At 40.0% G+C, this 20,312-nt stretch overlaps 1 protein-coding gene across 1 annotated transcript in view; it reads right to left on the bottom strand.

Annotated features, from left to right (window-relative positions):
* Positions 1–20,312, bottom strand: part of LOC121527245 (TLC domain-containing protein 4-B-like) — a 42,313-nt gene that overhangs the window by 19,963 nt on the left and 2,038 nt on the right. The window contains exons 2-5 of the mRNA XM_041814107.1: positions 10,868–11,037; positions 6,687–6,776; positions 4,448–4,506; positions 4,211–4,305 (exon numbers count right to left, since the gene is read on the bottom strand). Coding sequence (XP_041670041.1) covers positions 4,211–4,305; positions 4,448–4,506; positions 6,687–6,776; positions 10,868–11,022 — 399 coding nt within the window. The 5' untranslated portion in view covers positions 11,023–11,037. The remainder of the gene's footprint in view (positions 1–4,210; positions 4,306–4,447; positions 4,507–6,686; positions 6,777–10,867; positions 11,038–20,312) is intronic.

Raw genomic sequence — 20,312 nt, 5'->3', positions numbered from 1 at the left:
AGGCTTACGCTACTACAGAGTCTACAGCTGCGTCTCTGACCTTGTTTGTGGCCAAAGCCTGCTTTGAATGATTATGTGCTTAAAAGAAGTAATTCATCAGTTAAGACACACCTTTTAACAGCTGTTTAAGCCGTTTTAATACGAGTCGCTGCAGCTCTGGGCTAAAAACAAATAGTCTTGAGCCCAACCTGTATTTAAGCCCCAGACAGAGAAGCTGTCTGGGGCCGACGAGATGCTATGCAAAGCTAACAGTCGCTTCATGTTTCTGTTATTACAGACATTAAACTCTGGAAGGAGAGCATGCATCTTTTACCGTATTACTCGCTTCATATAAATCACATGGACAAAACGAGTGATGTTTGGACTGTTATCTGGCTGCTCCTTAGTGCCAGAGAGAAACATCTTGATGACTGGACTCAGTATGAGCTGCTGTCTATCACAAACCACTTTTTTAAGCTAGCAATGGGATTGTATATGCCTTGTGCACCACAACACAACAACAGCATTTTAACCTGTGATGATGGTATAGCCAAAATCCAAACCATGGCAGAAATTTGACAAGCGACGGTGTTGACCCGGCCCATCATTATTAGTTAGTTATCCTACTGATAGCTGAGTCTTTGGCTGACTGCTGCTTAGTGCTCCATTCCCTGGCTTCTGATGGTGATTTCAGACAGACTTAAATGCACGTTCGAAAACAAGAAGACGCGTAATTTTGGCTAAAATCTAAAAGTAGCATGACGTACTTCAGGTCACCTGATTTTTGCACGTCCTCGCAATGCCACTTTTGCACATGTGCACATCGCCATCACAGTAGAAATACAATACCTCAATCAGCCCTGAGTCAAATAGTTCTTTGCGGCAGTTGCTGAGGCCACCTACATTCTCGCCGCAAATTTGTCAATTCAGGGTTAGAATTAAAATGAGCATAACGACCTCTTAAGCATTCTTGGCTTGCTTGTGCTAATTGTTTTGTTCACATACGTCCAAACGCACTGGGATTAAAAGAGGAACATCCCCTTGTTTTAGAACACCTTCTCCAAATGATCCAGGTATGAAAGCACCCTTGATAAACTCAGAATGGCATCAGGGGTATGTGAATTTAACTGTTTTACACTGTGGTCCGAGGGAACAGTCATGAGTGTCCAGTTACAGTATGGCTAACTTCATGGCATTTACATTTTTCTTTCAGATAGAGGTGCTTGTATTGTTTCTTCAAATGAAGGGCTGGATTTACAGTCAGTTTAAAACATAATTTCATCCCAATTAAATGGCAATGATTTAATTTCACAGTTCTGATTTAATCTGTTAAAAGGAACAGTTAACAAAGGAATGAGGAGAGACTGAAATATGGGGGCTCATTCGGCGTGTGTCAAATCAAAGTAAAAAACTGCATCTGTAAATCCAGCCGGTGACTGGAATGAGAAGGGGAAGGATGTAAATCTGGACTTAACACACTATACATGTGTTCATATCCTCAGTGTTTTGCTGTTACTTAAAAAAAGATTCTTTTATTATTTTCTGAAGACAAAGTACTCTCAAAGGACAGAACTTAAGCCTGGTTTCTACTTCTGCACTAATTGCTGTGAGTGCTATATACCCAGGTAGAAATGGACAATATTTATCAGATTCTTAGCTGGAAATGTTAATTATTGATATACACAGATGTAAAAATAACTGCTGATAGGGTGAAAATATCGGCCTATATAGGCTGTAAATATTTTCCTGTAATCTGCTGTACATAAAGGCCTTTATCTGCTATAAACATGGGCCCACCATAGAGTAAGAAAAGGTGCAGGCCATTTGAGAATGCCCATTACCATAGAGGAGTCTTTGGGATGGTATAATTTGAGTGGCTTGGGTGGGAGTCAGTTTTCCTTCAATAGGGAGATGCAGGATGAGTGTAAGGAAGAGAAAGAAGAGGCTCTGGCACAATGACAGACACGTGGAAGATAACTGTAAATAGGCAGGTGAGTAATATAGATAAATACTTTGTTTGCATGCACAGTAACAAGAAAGAAAGTTGTTGACTGTGTAGAAGGCTTCAGATCTGCCAGCATGCACACAGTGGTTACAGTTCGGCATTCAGCTGCACTAAGCTCAGAGAGGTTTCAGCGTACGTCAGAGTCACACAACATTAAAGGGGGTCAGTAAAACAAACAGAAAGCACAGAGATTGTAAGGGCAAAGTGAGGAAGGGGGGGGGGTCATCAGCCAGTACCATCATTGAGCATTCCATGCAAAAAATACCATAGTCATTCATTTCCATCATTATTTTCCACAGATCCTGGCGACCTAGAGGGTTTCAGATTAAACCAAGAGTGAACAGCACTGCCCATAAACGCTGCGTACACCTAACTATCACCAGTTTGTTAGACTAGTGGGAGCGTTAATGTCTGTGCTGAAACATGGTTGAGTTCCTGGCCCCGGCACAGATGGAAACGGTCAGATTCAACCTGGTACGACTGCTCATGAACATGCACAAGCAGGAACCTTTAACTCCTGATAGATATGATGTTTAGCCACTGACAAGCTGTTCAAACACTACAGCAGTACAAGCCTGTGGCCTCAGTGTTGGACTGGAGCTGCACATATCCACTATCTCATTTTGTCTTGTCACTCTGAATGTGACAAACACAACATTTGTCCAATCACCTCAGAGAATTTTTTTGAAAGGTCCTGACCTTTTTAAACGCTTTGCGTGGGTGGTTTCCAAGATTAATGTGAAATATCTATATCTAATGTCAAAGTGAAAAAAGATTTCTACAAAGCCATGTCAATTAAACTCCTTTAGAGTAGTCATAGGTGTCTTAATGGCCTCTCTCACTAGTCTCCTCCTGTAGCCTGAAGTAGAGAGATGTTCATGTGCCATACTCCTTCCATTTATTTATGATGGATTTAACTGAACTATGGGGGATGTTCAGTGCCTTGGAAATGCTTTTGTACCAATCCCCTGACTTATACTTCTTAATAACCCTTTCCCTGAGTTGGTTGGAGTGTTCTTTTGTCTTCATGGTGTAATGGTAGCCAGGAATACTGATTAACCAGTGGCTGGACTTTGCAGACACAGTTGTCTTTATACTACAATCACTGAGATACATTCACTGCACTCAGGTGATCCCCATTTCACTGATTGTCAGACTATTAGGACCAACTGGGTGGACCTCTGTTGAATTAGGACAGTCACTTTGAAGAGGGCAAATATTTATGCAGTCACTTATTTGATATTGCACATTTTTATTTGACATTACTTTGTAGAAACCCATTTTCACTTTGAGATTAAAGAGTTTTTGTTGTTGTTGTTGTCAAAAAAACCATATCACATTGGCCATGTGTGATTTATAAAATCAATAAAAGGGCAAAACATCCAAGGGGTTGAATACTTCTTAAAGGCACTGTATAAAACAGTTTGTCTGGTATGTCAGGTTATGGATACAGACATTCATTTTGGAAAAAAGAGGAGTACAGAAGAGTTAAAAATGGTAAATTAATTGACTGCAAATCTTTGTTTTTGGTCAAAGATCTGATAGATGTGTAAATTGTGGCTGCTCTGGTGGTTGGTCTTGACATTGTACTGGAATTCTGAAAAAAGCACACTGACAGACCATCAGAATTTTAACAGGTTTTAATCTTAACTTCTTTTGGGCAGAACAAAGACATAAACTGCTATGAAAGTTAAGTCTTTGTTAATAGATTAATGGTAGTCAAAGTTAAGTGTTTGGTTAACGGTGCTCACCTCTGGTAAAATCAAATCTACTTGAAATTAAGGATGAGCAGTTAATCCAAATAAGGATTAAATCACAATATGTGCAACAGCCGTTTTTAAAATGCAGGAGTTGCAATATCCATTTGAGCTAGAATGTCAAATAATGTTTGTTAAGGTTTGCTGAAGGAACATTGGGAAAAAGGGCAAATTTCCCAAATTGTTCAGCCCTTTCTTAAACCTGTGCAAACTTACCTTGTTGCTGATTTTAAACATCTTAGGCTAATAAAAAGTTTTGAAGGTGTCTCACTATCAAATTTAAACACTATGCTGGCTAACCAGGTTCATTATCGGCCAGTACAGCTTAACTGCTTTGGGGTGGTCATAGACACTTCCTGGATGAGGGCTACTTTAAAACACCCAGCTTGACAGGACAGAGCTGTTCAACCTTGGTTGTCTCCTTCCCATCTTGCCTGCATGTTCTGCTATTGGACAATAGGGCACTCACCAGTACATAGTAGTAAGCATACAATGCTGCCAGATGGTGAATTACAAAAAACTTGTCGCCTATCGCCTTCCAATAGTAAAATATTAGCAGCAGATCTGGAAAACACAAGTAGAGGGGGAAAAGAAAGAGAAAAGTCATTGGTGCAGTCAAAACATTATCTGCTTTTAAACATTCAAAAAAATTTTTGAAGGTCTTATCTTTCACAAATGTTCCTGGGCAGATGAACTTAAATCTTACCAGATATGAGGTAGCCTGTTGTGATGGCAACATTAGTCTTCACCAGTGTAGGATCTCCCCTGTTGGAGAAAGAAGACACATGGTGTTTGAATGGGTTTGTGACTTAAAGGTCACATATTTTAGCCCTTTAAGACAAGTTTATATTTGTCTCAGACGTCCCCATAACATGCCTGTTAAGTTTGTTTCTGAAAAAACACTTCAGTATTGGATTTGTGCATGTCTAAAAACCCCTCCGTTTCAGCTCTGCTCAAAATGAGCTGTTCCTGTAGCTTTAAATGTTAATGAGCCGTCTGACTCTGCCACTCTGAGGATATGGAAGTGGCTAAATGGATGTGGCTCTCCTGATTCTTCTCTCAGCTGCCAGGAAATCAGGAGAGGAGGGCAGAACTTTCTTCCAAGTGGGGATGGCCAACCAAACCTGGGGGTGGGGCTAACTTCCCACATGATATCATGAGGGGAAAATATAAAAATGGTTTGTTTCAGCACACATTTTCTGAAAGGTGGAGAGAGAGAAAGGGGATGGGGGAAATGTATTTTTCTGATTCTTGGGGGGACTGTGGACAGGCCAGGGACACAACCTCAAAAAGTGTATTTTGCATAATATGTGACCTTTAATGCCACCTGTTGGAAACTTTTTACTTCTTGAACCACTTTACTAATGAGATTTAGCCAACATCATTTGCTCTTAGGGTCCAAAGTTAGCATACAAAGAACATTTCCATAGACTTGAAGGGATGAGAAAGCATTTTAGCTATAACATTACTTAAAAGCAAACTTACTTAAGTTACATTGCTTGTAAAGTTAGCATAATGTAATGTTGGCAATGCTATTCTGTGATGGTTTGATTAATATTAAGATCCTGATTATTAATCAAGATTAATTTCTAATTTAAGGGAGCTTATACTATCATTTCCCTATTTAAACTGTCATAAAATGAGAGTTAAATACAGTGGAGCAGCAAAATGCAAATGTTTTGCAAGTAAAAGTGATACTACCTTGTGCCTTCTGAAGAAACATAAATGATCAGCTGCAACAGATACTCTCAGCTAATGTTAATGTTAATATTAGCTTTCATCTGATGGTAGCTGATACACTTCATGGACAAAATTATTTGGCCACACCTGTTGCCACACATGTATAAACTTGAGCACTTATCCATGCAGTCTCCATTTACAAATATTGGTAATACTAAATGTGTCATTCTGAAGAGCTCAGTGACTTCAAGCATGGCACTATGATGGATGCCACCTTTGCAATAAGACAGTTTGTGAAATTTCATCACATCTAGATCGTCCTCGGTCAACTGTAAGAGCTATTATAAGAAAGTGGACACATTTAGGAACTAGAAAAGCACTCGGAGAGCGCAGACCTCCGCCATTAGCCCTATCATCCAATAGTAAAGAATCCTTCAAAAAATTCCTGGATCCAGACGGTGATCCGGATCACTCCCTAAATCTAATCAGTTCTTCCTTATGCCATTTGTGACATTTCCTGAAAATTTAATCAAAATCCATCCATAACTTTTTGAGTTATGTTACTAACAAACTAACTAACAAACCCTGTCGATCACATAACCTCCTTGGCAGAGGTAACAACAGCAACTAAGACACAAAGCCAAAGACCATGTATGATCAAAGAGCAGGGTCAACTAAAGCGTGTGGTGCGTAAAAGGCACCAACACTCTGCTTAACTGCTCCATAGCTGAAGAATTCTGAACTTCCACTGGCATTAATGTAAACACAAAAACTATGATGCTGAGAGATGTAACCTGCCTGACTACACTGTGCCAACTGTGAAGTTTGATTAAGGGGAGATAATGGTATGGGGCTCTTTTTCAGGGTTTGGGCTAGGCCCCTTAGGTCCAGTGAAGGCCAATATTATTACTTTAGCAGACCAAGACTTTTTGGATAATGTTATGCTTCCAAATTTGTGGCAACAGTTTGAGGAAGGTCTTTTTCTATTCCAACATACCCCAGGTACAAAGCAAGCACTATAAAGACAGGAGCCAAGCCTTCCCATCCAACACCAGTGCCTGACCTCATAAATGCCCTCCAACACTCCAAAATCATGTGGAAAGCCTCCCAAGAAGAGTGGAGGCTGAATACTTTTGCCCATATAGTATATGTTATCAAAGATGTTTTTTAACATCAAATGTGGTCCAGTCTCTCTGGATTTCCGGTATCCATTGCACTGAAAGAACCAGGTTAAAATACAATACAGTTTATATCCAAACTCTTACCATACTGGGTCTTCGTTGACGGCATCATCAAACATCAAAATGTAGAGGCAGAAGACTCCCACCAACAGTGCATGAAATGTTGACACTGTTCTGAAATGAAAACAAAGCACACACACAGATGAGCTTCTACTTCTGTCTGGTTTTAGAAACATTTTCTGTTCAGTAAACTTCCCACAGTGACACTGAATATTTATATGTATTGATGGTGAGCGCCTTGGAGCCTCTTTGTAGTTTGGTGTGCTGAATTTTCAGTCCTCACAGTGAATCATCCGATTGCCTGTCAGGGCTGCACACAGATGCAGACCAATTAGAGTAAGAGATTAAACACTGCTGAAGGGTCAGGCGGAGCGGCACACAGTCCCAGTCAGTCATTAAGGCAGTGAGACGGTCCTTAGCATCCATCAGTGAGACAGGATGACAGCCACAAGGACTGTAAGGCTGTTCAGTTAGGATCTGCAAAGTCAGGAGCCTCAACAGAGATCCCCATAGCCCGGATCCATCTCCACTAATCGTTTCATTTTCATTCGCTCGTAAACCATGTGATCACTTCAATTTCACAAGAGCTCTCAAGAGTAATATGCTAAGTATGCTGCAAAATGAAAACGAGTGGCTGGAGCAAGTTGGACTGTGCAGGCTTAGCCCCTCCAGTGGCCTTCAATCTTCAGTGACAGCTTTGACTGTTCACAAGAGCCTCACTCCAGATAAAGCTGTAACAGTGAAAATTTTAAATCATGGCTATAGATAAAAACACTATTTATGTAAGCAACACAGAGCACTATGCACTTTGTGTTTTAAGTTGTGTTTAAAGGTGTGTTTTAGTCCATTTTGATTCATAAATGGATGTTCAGTTCATTCATAAAGTATTCAAACCCCCTTCACTATATTCAAATTTTATTAAGTTGTAACCTGATGCTACAGTTGGAAAACAAAAACCATTTTTATTCTCAATAATCTATACTCAGTGCCCCATCAAAGTAAAAACAGAATTTTTAAAACATTTGCAAATTAATCTGAACAAAATAAAATATCACATTAACATAAAATTAAGACTCTTTGCAAAAAAACTTGAAATTTAGATAGAAGCCTCTCAGTGCATGAAAGCCAAGTGGGCTTGCATGTGTATATGCAAACTTAGTGCATTTGTTGAAAACTGAACTGAGACAGGGAGCAAAGAATCTCTGGAATGCACAAAGTGTTGACAGAGAGAAATCAGATATTATTTTCTGATTGTTTTACAGCAGCTAAGATCTAAAGACCCTAAAAACACAATGACACAATGTGCAGGGAGGAGCAGGCTTTAGTTTAAAGTCAAGCTCTCTTCCCTGCTGTGCGTTTCTCTACTCCACCCGTTGTCACAGACTCTACACTGCTATTGGCAGTCAGACAAATAGGTTTTATTAAGCCCCCTTAGTGTCTTATGAAAATGCGCATGTTGACATTAGAGTCTGCTGCAGACAGATCAAGAGCAGAAGAGAAAGCTGATGACATCTCCTGTTTTCTCAAAGTTTCTTTACATTCCGAACTTTGAGCTATTTTTCAGTTCCCCTTGGTAAACAGGCCTGCATTGAAGCTGCATGTCTGCAAAGACTGTTAAGTCTTTAGTTGATGCTGGACACTCTGGAATGTGTATTAATAGTGACATTTCAAAAACATGGTAATTAAAACTGTTCTAAATTTGGATAGCATTACTAACTCTGAGGGATTTTTCCCACTGTTACCAGTAACCCTTACTTCCCTACCCTCTAATTGTCTTCAGTCTTCAGTACAGCTTTGACTGTTCCCAGCAGCCTCTCTTTCTCACTCCATCTTTTCATTCCAACAATGTCAGTATCAGCATGTTCCAGCCAACAGATAAAACAGAAGCATGACAACAGATGACACTTGGCTGTTTTCTGATCAAATAATCTCATCATTAGTTTGAGCTCTGTGCCCATTAAGCGCTCCAGCCTGCCGGGGTTTTCTGACAAGATAAAATAGTTCAAGTGATTAAATGCAACAAGGTTAATCTGACCATTAAGAGGGAGATTATTGTGTGTTTTAATTCATTTTATCTCCTTAATTCCTTTGATGCCACAGTTTGGATGTGGAAACACTTCTTAATTCAGTTGAAGAGTGAAACACAATGTCTCTCATTACCCAATGCATTGTTAAAGTGTGTGCACCATTGTGACTAAAGCACTGAGATGAAACAGGATGTGTGATTTCAATGGTTTTGAAGTTAACAGGAGAGGGTTTGGTGAAAACCTTTGTGTTTGCTTTTGATTTTACTTCCACACCCAAGTCATTGTTGCCGACATACAATGTGTGCGCATATCACAAATCTTGATTTGTTTATTCTTGCCAGTATTAGAAGAAAAATGCATGCATGTTTTTAAAAGGAAGAAAATTGACAGCTGAAATTTTGAGATTTGATTTGATTTCAGGTGCTCATGCTGCAGGTACTAAAAATGCAGTGCCTCCCATTTCTCTTGATCATAGTGGAGATGTTTCTACACCTTAATTGGAATCCACCTGTGGTTAACTAATTTGATTGATAGGTTGGACATTATTTAGAAAGGCACACACCTCTGAACAGAATGCCTCACAGCATATTAGAGCAAAAACCAAGCAATGAGGTCAAAGGAACTGCCTGCAGAGCTCAGACAGGATTGTTGGAGGTACAGATCTGGGGAAAAATTTCTGTTGCACTGAAGGTTCCCAAGAGTGCAGTGGCCTCCATAATTCTCAAATAGAAGAAGTTTGGCACAACCAGGACTTTTCCAAGAGCTGGCTGCCCAACCAACTGAGCAACTGGGAGAGAAGGGCATTATTATGAGAGGTGACAAGAATTTGATGGTCACTCTGACTGAGCTCCAGAGATTCTGTGTGGAAAGTTGCAAAAGGACAACCATCACTGAAGCCCTCCAGTAATCTGGGCTTATGACAGAGTGGCTAGATTGAAGTCTCCTCAGCATGAAACACATGGAAGCCCACTTGGAGTCTGAAAAAAAAGGTGGTGGCAGTATCATGCTTTGGGGGTGCTTCTTAGAAGCAAGGACTAGGTGACTGGTCAAGGTTGAGAGAAAGCTAAATGTAGCAAGTTCAGCGACATCCTCAATGAAAACCTGTTCAGCAGTGCTCAAGACCTCAGACTGGATTGAAGGTTCATCTTCCAACATGACAGTGACACTAAGCACACAGCCAAGACAACACAGGAGTGGCATAGAGACATCACCGTGAAATGTCCTAGGGTGGCCCAGCCAGAGCTCTGACTCAAACCCTATAGAAAGACTCTGGAGAAACCTTAAAATGGCGGTCCACCAATGGTACCCATCCAACTTGACTGAGCCTGAGAGGATTTGCAAAGAAAAATGGCAGAAAATCCATCTAGGTGCTCAAAGTGTGTTACATCATTAATCAATGAGAGAAAAATCAGTCTAAATGATTGCAGCATCAGGGTGCAAAAAAAGAAAAAGAAAAAGAAAAAGAAAAAGTAAAGGTGTGAATACTTTCTAAATGCACTGTATACCTTAATTGGTGAAATACTAGTTATTTCCACACAGTTTTCATGAAGTGAAAGGCTATCAGACCTAATTATAGCACCAGATTATATTCTGTGTAGGCCTATTCTTCATTACCTCTCTTAATTTTAATCTGACATCTTGTGGTTGTTTGTTTAAGAAAAGGAAACATGAAATGACGAACTAACGCCCCATTTTATGTAGGTGCATAGACAGCTTGAAGCAGGAAGACTTCACAAAGAAAGGAACCAGGTTTCTGTTATCTAAGCTTACTCACAGAAAGCCTGGGTATGTCGACCTTGCTTGTTGGTCTACCTCTCTGCTCCTTTCTCAGATAACACGGTGCTGTACAAATAAACATTGACTTAGTAATCAGAGATAAATTATATTTAACAAGGACAAAAAAAAAAACGGATTATTTTAACACTGTTCAATTGAAATAACAGTCTTATGCTGGCATCTTGATGTACTGGCCTGCAGAACAAACACTACCAAATACACAATGCATCCTACTTGTGAGTCAGAAACTATGTCATAGGAAACGTGTGGGCTGACTGTGTATCTGTGTGCAGAGCTGAAACAAACCTCATCCTCAGGCCAATATCTGAGCCGAGGCAGTGTTACACTCTGGGTTATACTTAGCATGTAAACATGGAGGCTCATGGGTTCATGTCAGGTCACCTTGAGTTCCACTCCACCTTCTGCTTGTCACTGAGGTTGAGGAAGCCGGGGCTGACACGCATGGACATCCAGGGGCTGACTTTGTGGAAGAGCCACTGGAAGGTGCAGAAGCTGGTCACCGAGATGGTGAGGATAAGCTGGCTGAATGGGTCCATGGCCACCCAACCCCACTGTGGACAGAAGGAGAGAGACGTGGTGAAGGTCAGAGAGGAAACCAGGAAATTCAGATAGTGTCTTCACAACAAACAGAAAAGAGATGTAAAAAAATTGCAGCTATCATCGACTCTGTTTTAATTCAGGATGACTTGACAGTTCTAGGTCAGCCAAACCAAAGCAGCGTTTGGTGACCTTTGATAATGACTAAAGTGAGGCATAAAAGTCGCACCTGTCAGTAGGGGACTAGTCAATTTTTAACTAACGCTGCGTGGGATCAGCCACTGACCTCAAACACAGAGACGTCTTAGGTGAAGAGTGCTGCTGACATGCACAGCTTCAAAACCACTAACATTTTCCCCATGAGGCTCATCAACAAAAATGTATGCATAATCAAACCTAGAGCAACGTGTTTTACTCAGTAATTAGCAGCATCTGCAGAAGCATTGCACACTTCACATGCACTACAATGTATTCATCCTTACCAAAAAAAATCAAAGGACCAACAGTTTTCACACCAAACTATGAGACGACATGCGATTAGCCGCTCTCCTTGTGATCTGACCTTTACACAATTAAACCGTAAACCTCATTTTCATCATTAAAGCTGCATTGTTTGGATTAAAGAGTCCTACTTTTATTTTTGGAGAGACTGCATGTGATCTAAACAAGCATGCCAAGACTGGCTAGAATAAATGTCATACTGTCTTTGACCAAAAAGGCTATACAGATAAACATCTATTAAACATGATGTTTTCAGAATAACTAGTACTGACATTTAAAAACAAAAAAGAAACTTTCTTTGATAACAAGAAAGCATCTCTATCACAAAATCAACCATAAATGCTAAATCGCACAGTTCTACCATTAAATGTAACTGGAGCCCTTTATCAATTCAGCGTTTCATGGGGACTTGCCTTTCTGTCAGGGATTATTTTTCCAAGAAAAGTTATTGTTAAGAGGTCAGTGGCAATTCTTTGAATAAAGTTTCGAAAACTGCACCTCAAGCCACACTGCCTCCACTTTTTCAACTTAAACTGGAAATAATTACGGATCACTTTCATTAGCCATAGAAACACTAAAGACCATGACAGAGAGAAGAAGAATCTCTAATCTGAACACACTGATGAGAAATCAGACTAACTATCCATGTGATTAAGACAGATCCACATTGGGAAGCATTGGTATGCTGAATGCACTACAAACTAAACCAGGGACAGGCCAGAATGCAAGTCATTGTTTGTTAGCTTGATGCTAACACATAATGGAAATTGCTGCAAACAAATTTAGCTTTGAAGTGCACAGACAAGTGCAATGTCAAGTTAGATTGTAGAACTGATAAGCCACTTAACACTGTTAAGATAGCATTTTTGCTCTGAAATGTCTATATCTAACAAATTAGGGCTACACCTGTGTTATAAATACATTACATACCATATTGACAAAAGTATTTGGACACTACAACAACAGGGAGTGTAATAACATTGTATTCAATTTAATATACTCTAACATGGAGTTGTTTGGAGTGTTTCTGTCCAGACAAGTTCCTAAGCACCAAACTCCTAAAATCATGTCTTTATAGTCCTTGCTTTTTGCACAGCCATGTTGGAGTAATAAAGTGCCTTCCTTAAATCATTGCAGCAAAGATGGAAGCATAGCATTGCCCCTCACTGGAGATAAGGAGCCAAGACCAAACCCTGAAAAACAGCCCTACACCATTATCCCTCCTCCACCAAACTTCACAGTTGGCACAGTGCAGTCAGACAGGTAACGTTCATCCAGCATAGTTGAAGTCTCACATTATCTTTAATATTTCCAACAGTTTTCAAAACCAGAGAATTTTTAGATTCCATGATTGTAACAAGGCATGTTGTGTTACAGTGGCTGTCTTAACAAAGCCACAGTGACAGTTGTTAAATGTTACTGTGGACAGGCTAAATTTACATAAAAGACTACTCCAAAACTTTCAACTGCTGCTGACAGCTGTCCTTCTGTTGCTGCATCTCATTTGAGCAGCTTGGACCACAATTATTCTTTGCCATCAGTCGCGAATACAATCACCTAGTCTCATCCCCACAACTTAGATCTCCATCCCCACAAAGCCTTGTCACTGTGAGCCCATTAGGCAATTCGCGGTCAAGCAGAAACTAGACCAAACAGTCAGCCAATGTTTTGGTTTCATGGATGAGTTTCACAAAACGAGGGAAAAAAGTTTTTAAAAGTGTGCTCTTCCTGGTTCGCACTATGAGCGATACTGGAATGCTTTGGGAGTAGCTTGTAGCATAAGGACAGTATTTTTAAGATTATTTTGGGAGGTTTTGCATTTAATAGATAGGACAGAGCGATAGGATAGAGAGATAGAAAATATAGGGAAAGAGAGTAGTGGGACATGCACCAAACATGTGGTTGAACTGAATTGATGCTGCAACCAGTGCATTGAGGACTATAGCCGTAGCATATGAGAACCTGCTCTACCAACTGAGCTAAACTAGCACCCAAGAAGGCCAGCTTGAACAGCTTTTCTACCTCCCTGAGCTACACATCTCAAATTGTCATCAAAACTGCATAATTGATGGACTGCGTTTTAGTAAAATATACTTATTCTTCACAGATACTAAATGTGTTTATGATCATCTCTTTTCTTCTGTCTTTATTTAAGCAAACAGCATTAATTTTTGCTTCTGCCACCCTCTGTTGGAAGCACTGCATAAAAAAAAACGTTTTTACAATGAGATACTTTTAATGACCATCAAGCAAAAATCTCACCCTACCCTCCTTATAGTTAAAAGCATCCAAAAAGGGCATGCATCAGCAGTAATGTACTGTAATATAAGAGTGGGACACCAGTTCATTGTTTAACACTAGATCACAGAGGGAATGGCTCAATAAAATCTATAATGCATCTGTACATAGTGTGATTAGAAACCCCGGCCTTGAAGCAACCAGATGTCCTTCAAGTTCTTCACTGTGGCCTAAATCCATCCCAAAAACCCATTTGTCATATCTATATGTGGATCAAATGTGACTGTTCTTTATATGAACACAAAGGTCCAAAATTAGCAGCTCTGCATGCACTGGCTTTCAGCCAGTAAATGTATGTCAGTGACAGAAGAGCGCTGCAGCCACATCATTGAACTGTTTTATTAGTACTGCAATGAGCTCTTTACATAAAGGCTGATTTGGCTCTGACAGCTCCTTGATGTGAGGCCAACAGTTAAAAACATGTCTGCATGGTAAAAGAAGCAGGGTGGAGTGGGGCTGGGCAATGTATGTAGTTTTTAAGATAATACAAATATATTTTCAGACAAGATCGTATAGAGTAAGACAATATCATTTATATAGGTAAAGTTGAAGCTGATGTTGAAGCCTTCTGTCACTCCGTATCCTTGCTGCAGAGGCCAATTTCATCCTATGAGCAGCACAGAAGATATGGAAGTACAGAGCAGTGTTTTTTGAGTCACGGGACCCACCAGCAACTCCTCAAGGAGAATTGCAACCCGAAGTGTGGAGATTTATTTGGTCAGTCAGATGTATTAAATGAAAAATAGTAGAGCTTGGGCCTAAGACAGTATAAAAGATGCAACAAAACAATGAAAAAGGACAAAACATGCATGCTTTTAAAGAGTCTCATAGACAATTTGGCACAATCTTTTTCCAAGACACACATCTGCAACCCACTGAAAAGGGCTTCATGACCTACTTTGGGTCCTGACCCACCAGTTGAGATCCACTGGTATAGACGGTCACTGTTGGCAACTAACCCATCATGCAATCAAGCACAGCTGTCTCTCGCAAATCAATAGCTGCGTTTCCATTACCCTTAGAAATGGCAAAGTCTATATAGTGCAATAAAAAACTGGTAATGGAAACCTGTATTTCAAAAAACCTCTCAAATATTGCTTAAAAGTTTTTACACTCTCATGAGGAAGTTTTTCAGATGTTTCCATACAGAAATACATCGCAAAAGAACAATGGAAACACATTTTTCGTATTTACAAGTCCCAGGACATAACATACGGTGTCACGTGACCAATTCACTCCAAGACAACATGTCAGGGTACATGTGGACAGAAGAGGAGACAAAGACTTTTCTTAACATCATACTTATAAACTTATATGTGGCTTTTTCATACACAAGGACTTTGCCTCTGAACTATCATCCGTTGCCTTCGTGTTTTGTTCAAAAGACACCTAGAGACAACATGAAAAGCAACAAATCCCGCTGAAATAGCTTTCATTATTTTTGGATAGTTTTGTTTGGGTGGTGCACAAAATTGGATTAAAAATACGGACAACTTCAAAAAAAAAAGCTTTACAGCTACATTAAGGAACGGGAAGCAATGAAGACGTGGCTTAAAGCTTTCTGCACGTTATGCTGTTGAGAGTTTTCAAAGGCTTCGGGGTGAGATGACCACACAGCATGCTGCTGCAGATATGCACAATATGTTAAATAAGGCCATGCATATAAAAGGTTCCAGCAGACACAATGTTGGGTTTTTAAACAAATCATGTAGGTTAAAATGAGGATGTATGTTGTGTACAATCAGGGGAATGGCTGATATGACTGCAAGCCAGCATAATGTAGCTGGTTATCATTAGGGCTTAAGACTCGCCTCTGCTCCATCTATTTATCAAGGCTGATCTGAAGTTAGTGTGAGACAGCATTTTCAATATGGCTGTCACCACAGATGGGACTCAAGAGCGCCCTTCAGTAACCAAATGGCTTACGCCACTCATGCTTCGTCTAATGCTGGGCGATATGACCTAAAATAGATATCCCAATATATTTTTGTTATATCCCGATACAGGATATGTATTGCGATATTTTGAAATGGCCTCTCAGCAGCTGTATTAGCAGCTATATTCAATTCGGTCTGAAGGCACAAACATTTTAACTCCTCGTTGTCTGTGTTTTGAACTGATAGACTGAGATAAGTCTCCGTTGTTGTGGAGAAGTGGATCACATTTGTCCGCTGCTGGGCCATCTTCTCTCTGACATGTACGACTCTGGCAGGAAGTTTTCAGCAAAATGTTCATTCCCAGGCAAATCATGTATTCTGGGCTAAGTGTCTTTATGAGATTTTTACATCCTGGCTTTTCAACAACACTGGGCTCATGTCTTTAGCGACGTGTTGTGTTACTGCCACTATTATCTCAGAGTCATCTTACAGCGTATTTTAACGAATACCGCGTGAGTTCGACCCCTTCCTTTTCAAAGTTGAATGACTGCTCAACACTGCAGATCCAGCGGTGTTTCTCGTTGTCTGTCTCAAAACGCAGCAGAGCCAGTGCTAACTCGCCACGCTGCTCTGTTTACCTTCCTCTCCCTTGCTTCACTCGCCGCTGATACAAAAGCGCACATGTGTGGAGGAGTTTTTAGGATGGGTGGGGGGAGAGAGAGAGCTCTCTGCTGTGAGAGATGCATTCAGGGACAACGGGAGAAGCAAAACCTCAGTGAGAAATGCGCACTGACAGCTCAAATTTTCCACATAATTTATACTCGTTGTTTGTGATATAGTCATTTTAAACATCGTGCGTGGCAAAAGCTGCGATACCTCGAGTCTACTGGATATATCGCCCAGCCCTAGCTTTGTCCATTATTTTCTACAGTCTACAGTTTTTAGTCATTCAGAGGACTAAGGCAAAGACCCAAATGAGGCAATCACAGGGAGCGAAGAAACATTCTGGGGCGTCACTTTTAGGTCAAACAGCCACAGAACTGCACAGCATAAACTTCCTTTATGAAAATATAACCAACAGACTAAATCCTGCTACAGCAACAAAGCCTTATGTGAAAATGTCCTTACTGGGAAATTATCCTTATATGTATTTTATTTTTCATATATGGGACGTTTATTTTTAGTTCAGCCACAAAAACACACACCTCCCTCCCTGGAGCTCTGGAACCTGCTGTGTTTATAAATACTTTTGTTCCTGCATTATGCCAAAAAGAAATGCTTGGAGGCAAACGGTGAACTTCTGAGGAGCGCTGTAGCCAAGACAAAAGCCACAGGGGAACTGAGAGGCCAAATCCACAGGGGCCTCCTCTTGTGCCTGTCTGTAATGCATTAGTGAGCACCAAAACTCTAATGTAGCATGCTGTGGGGCAGAAAGACTTTTTTGTTATAAGACAGGCACTTAAGGATCCCATTCTCTTCTACTGAGCAGATATATGGATCTCCAAGTAAGGCTAAGTTCAGCTTCTCTTACTAGAGCGGTGACGGATTGTTTAAGGTACACACACGTTTGTATCCTCAGAGTCTCAGGCAGGGCCATGTTAACGGGGGCAAATGGTTACAAAGGTCACTTAAGGATATACGGAGAGGTAACAGCTGAAACAGAAAGGAGAGCAGAGCAGAGTTGGAAGATAAGGACACTTCATCTAAAACACTTGTTGTCCATATTATCCACCGAAGACATTTAAAACCCAATGCAATGACAACTATGCATCTAAGGAGCCGTTGAAGTTAAACAACACTAGGATTAATGATAAGAAGAAAACTGTAGAACAGGTTTTTTGAGGTAGGTTAAAACCTCACATTCACACACTTCCTGTATAGCCTAAGATGCACCTGTAATGCTTAATAGGTGGCTTATCTATGAAGTCCAATCAAGATTCCTGCAGAAACAGAGTTCAATTATTCAGTTGCTGGATCGGTAAATCCAACAGTTCTTATTCCTAAACTTAACAGAGGCTTAAGGTCTTATATAGGTATCCATTTCATCCTTACAGATTACTTTAACAGCTAGTTATTAAGCATCAAAGACTCTATGACCTACAGCTGGGCAATACATTCAGTTTTTAAGGTATATCAAGATTTCAAGACATTATCATCAGGTTTTTTTTATGTTGATGATTTGCAAAAGAAAAGTAGATGACAGACCTTATTCTCAGTAAAAATATAGTAGTAAGAAGAACCACTGACAGTTATATACTTGACCACAGGATAATCCCCTTGCATGTTCAGTCCCAATGCAAACTCCTACATTAATACATTAATATAAATACATTAATGTATGGTGTATGATGCATAATCATACATTGATTACGATTCAAACAATTGACAAAAAAAGTGATTTTTCACAGTTTAACTGATTGTGCTGGTGTGGGGGTGATCAATATCACACTTTACTTAGTCCTCCTAGCTGCTGGTGTCATCTAGTCTAATAAAGGGAGACAAGCCTAGATGCATCTTGTAGCAGAGCCCCATTAACATATGTAAAAAGAAAGAATTTTGTCAAAAACATGCTTCCACTTGTAAAGGTGATAAAGCATCAACCAAATAAACTTTTTACGCCATTCATGAACAATCTTGTTCTATGAAACAGCTCTCTGATGTGAGCTAAAGTAGCTAGCTCCTCTCTAAGAGCCAGTTTCCTTTCCTCCATCTTTTCTTGTTATCCACATTTAAAAAGCCAAACTGGTACCAAATGAAGAGCCATTTGGGAGCCAAACAACCAGCCTTTCTGTGTTGAGCCAAACGAACTTGATCTCTTAAAAGACGCCAATTTCCCATAAAAATGAGCAAGGCTGGAGGGACATCAGCTGAAGAAACACGGGCAAGATCAGAGTTTAATGAGCTAAACCATGACAAAACTTCACTGAGTCAAACTAGTCCGCTTAAAGAATACAGACCATTCATGAGTGTTATGTGACCCGTTCATCCAGGGCTCAGGAGGAAACTTTTTTAATCCATGCCTGCTGATGTTTCTCAATTATTTTTTTCCAACTTCCTTTTTTTCCTGAATATTTCACTACTTTCAGGACACAAATGTAACTCAAGAATAAACATTTTTATTTTCACACTTTGAACGCTGCATTTCTCTATGCAGAAACCACCACTTGCCCCCCAAGGGGAGTTCTTCACTAATGCAGGACGTCTAGGGATGCATGATAATTATCGGTACCAGTAAATTATCAGCCGATATTGTATATATTTTACATATTTTTATTATCCTGATAATAAAACATTAACCGATAAAATCCACCGATAATAAAGGCGTTTGTTTTCTTTCTCACAAGAATACACATTCCGAAACAGTAGGTGGCGCCGCAGTATGAGACCTGCTGTTAAGGACCAGAGAAGAAGAGGAAGCAGCCTCAGTGCTAAGAGGCTAACAACTCGGTGGAGTTATTCAGTATTTACGGGGAGGATAACACAACAGTGTTTGTAGGATTTGCCCTGCAAAGGCCCCGAAGAGTGGAAAGAAGTCCTCGATGGATCTTATAAGTCACTTAAAAGTCATCATCCTAACAACGTTAAAACGAAGCGGCAGTAGCTGCTAGCCCCAGCCGCGGGCATTAGGACCGAGCCAAAGGCTAAAACCAGGCAGAGTGCTTATTCAGCAGGCATTGGAAACTGCAGAAAGTTTGCCAGAGCCAAAAGGCGCAACGTTGTAATGACAAAAACAGTCTGACAGTCTCCTGATCCACCACTGCTTTCATCGACGTATCCCTGCTTGCTCTGTTTGATGTGGTTTCATTTAGTCAGACTGACGTTAGAAACAGAAGTTTAGCCACAGACCACGCTGTACTTAAAATTTTTAACTTATTTTTGATATGACTTAGGCCTGTGCATATTTTTAATCTTTATGTAAAACATCAACCCTCTTTAATTCTGACTTAAACAGCAAAAAAAAACAGACCCCCAAGCATCTCCATTTGTTAAGCATGACAGCCTGTTATCATTTGGTTTTTTGTCTGATTTGACACAAGCCAGCTGAATTCTTGTTTAGTTGATTGAAATGTCAAATTTGACTACTTGTCAAGATACTTAAATTAAATTCAAGGGAAAAGGGAAAACCTATGTCAGTTGTTTGTGTATGTTGTACTTTGGTACACAAATGCTTTACTAAAAAAAAGTTAACTATAATAACAGTTATAAAGTCAGAATAGTTCTTTGTTTTTTGAAAATCACAAGTGATAGTTAGAATTACTTATAAATATCTTTGCTCACTACATATTATACATCTTACCCCCAAATGTGCATAAATACATTAAATAAACATATTTTGTGAAATAAACAATTGAAAAAAAAAGATCCGTTATTATCGGTTATCAGCCATCAGGAGTAGGAAATTATCGGTTTATGGTATCAGTTAAAAACATACTTATCGTGCATCACTAATGACGTCCACTACAAAAAAAAAATACGATTGTGTTAAATGAAATGTGCTCCACAGTGCTGTAGTTTTGGCGAGCGACCTTGCACACCCGAAGCGTGTCTAGAGAACAGCCCTGAGCAGCTTGAGACAAGAGGGTAGAGATCATGGAGGAACTTCAAGTCAGGAA

This window comes from Cheilinus undulatus, linkage group 19 (genome assembly GCF_018320785.1).
Source record: "Cheilinus undulatus linkage group 19, ASM1832078v1, whole genome shotgun sequence".
NCBI lineage: Eukaryota > Metazoa > Chordata > Actinopteri > Labriformes > Labridae > Cheilinus > Cheilinus undulatus.
Note: the sequence above shows the minus strand (reverse complement) of the source record. Positions and strands in the feature narration are given on the sequence as shown.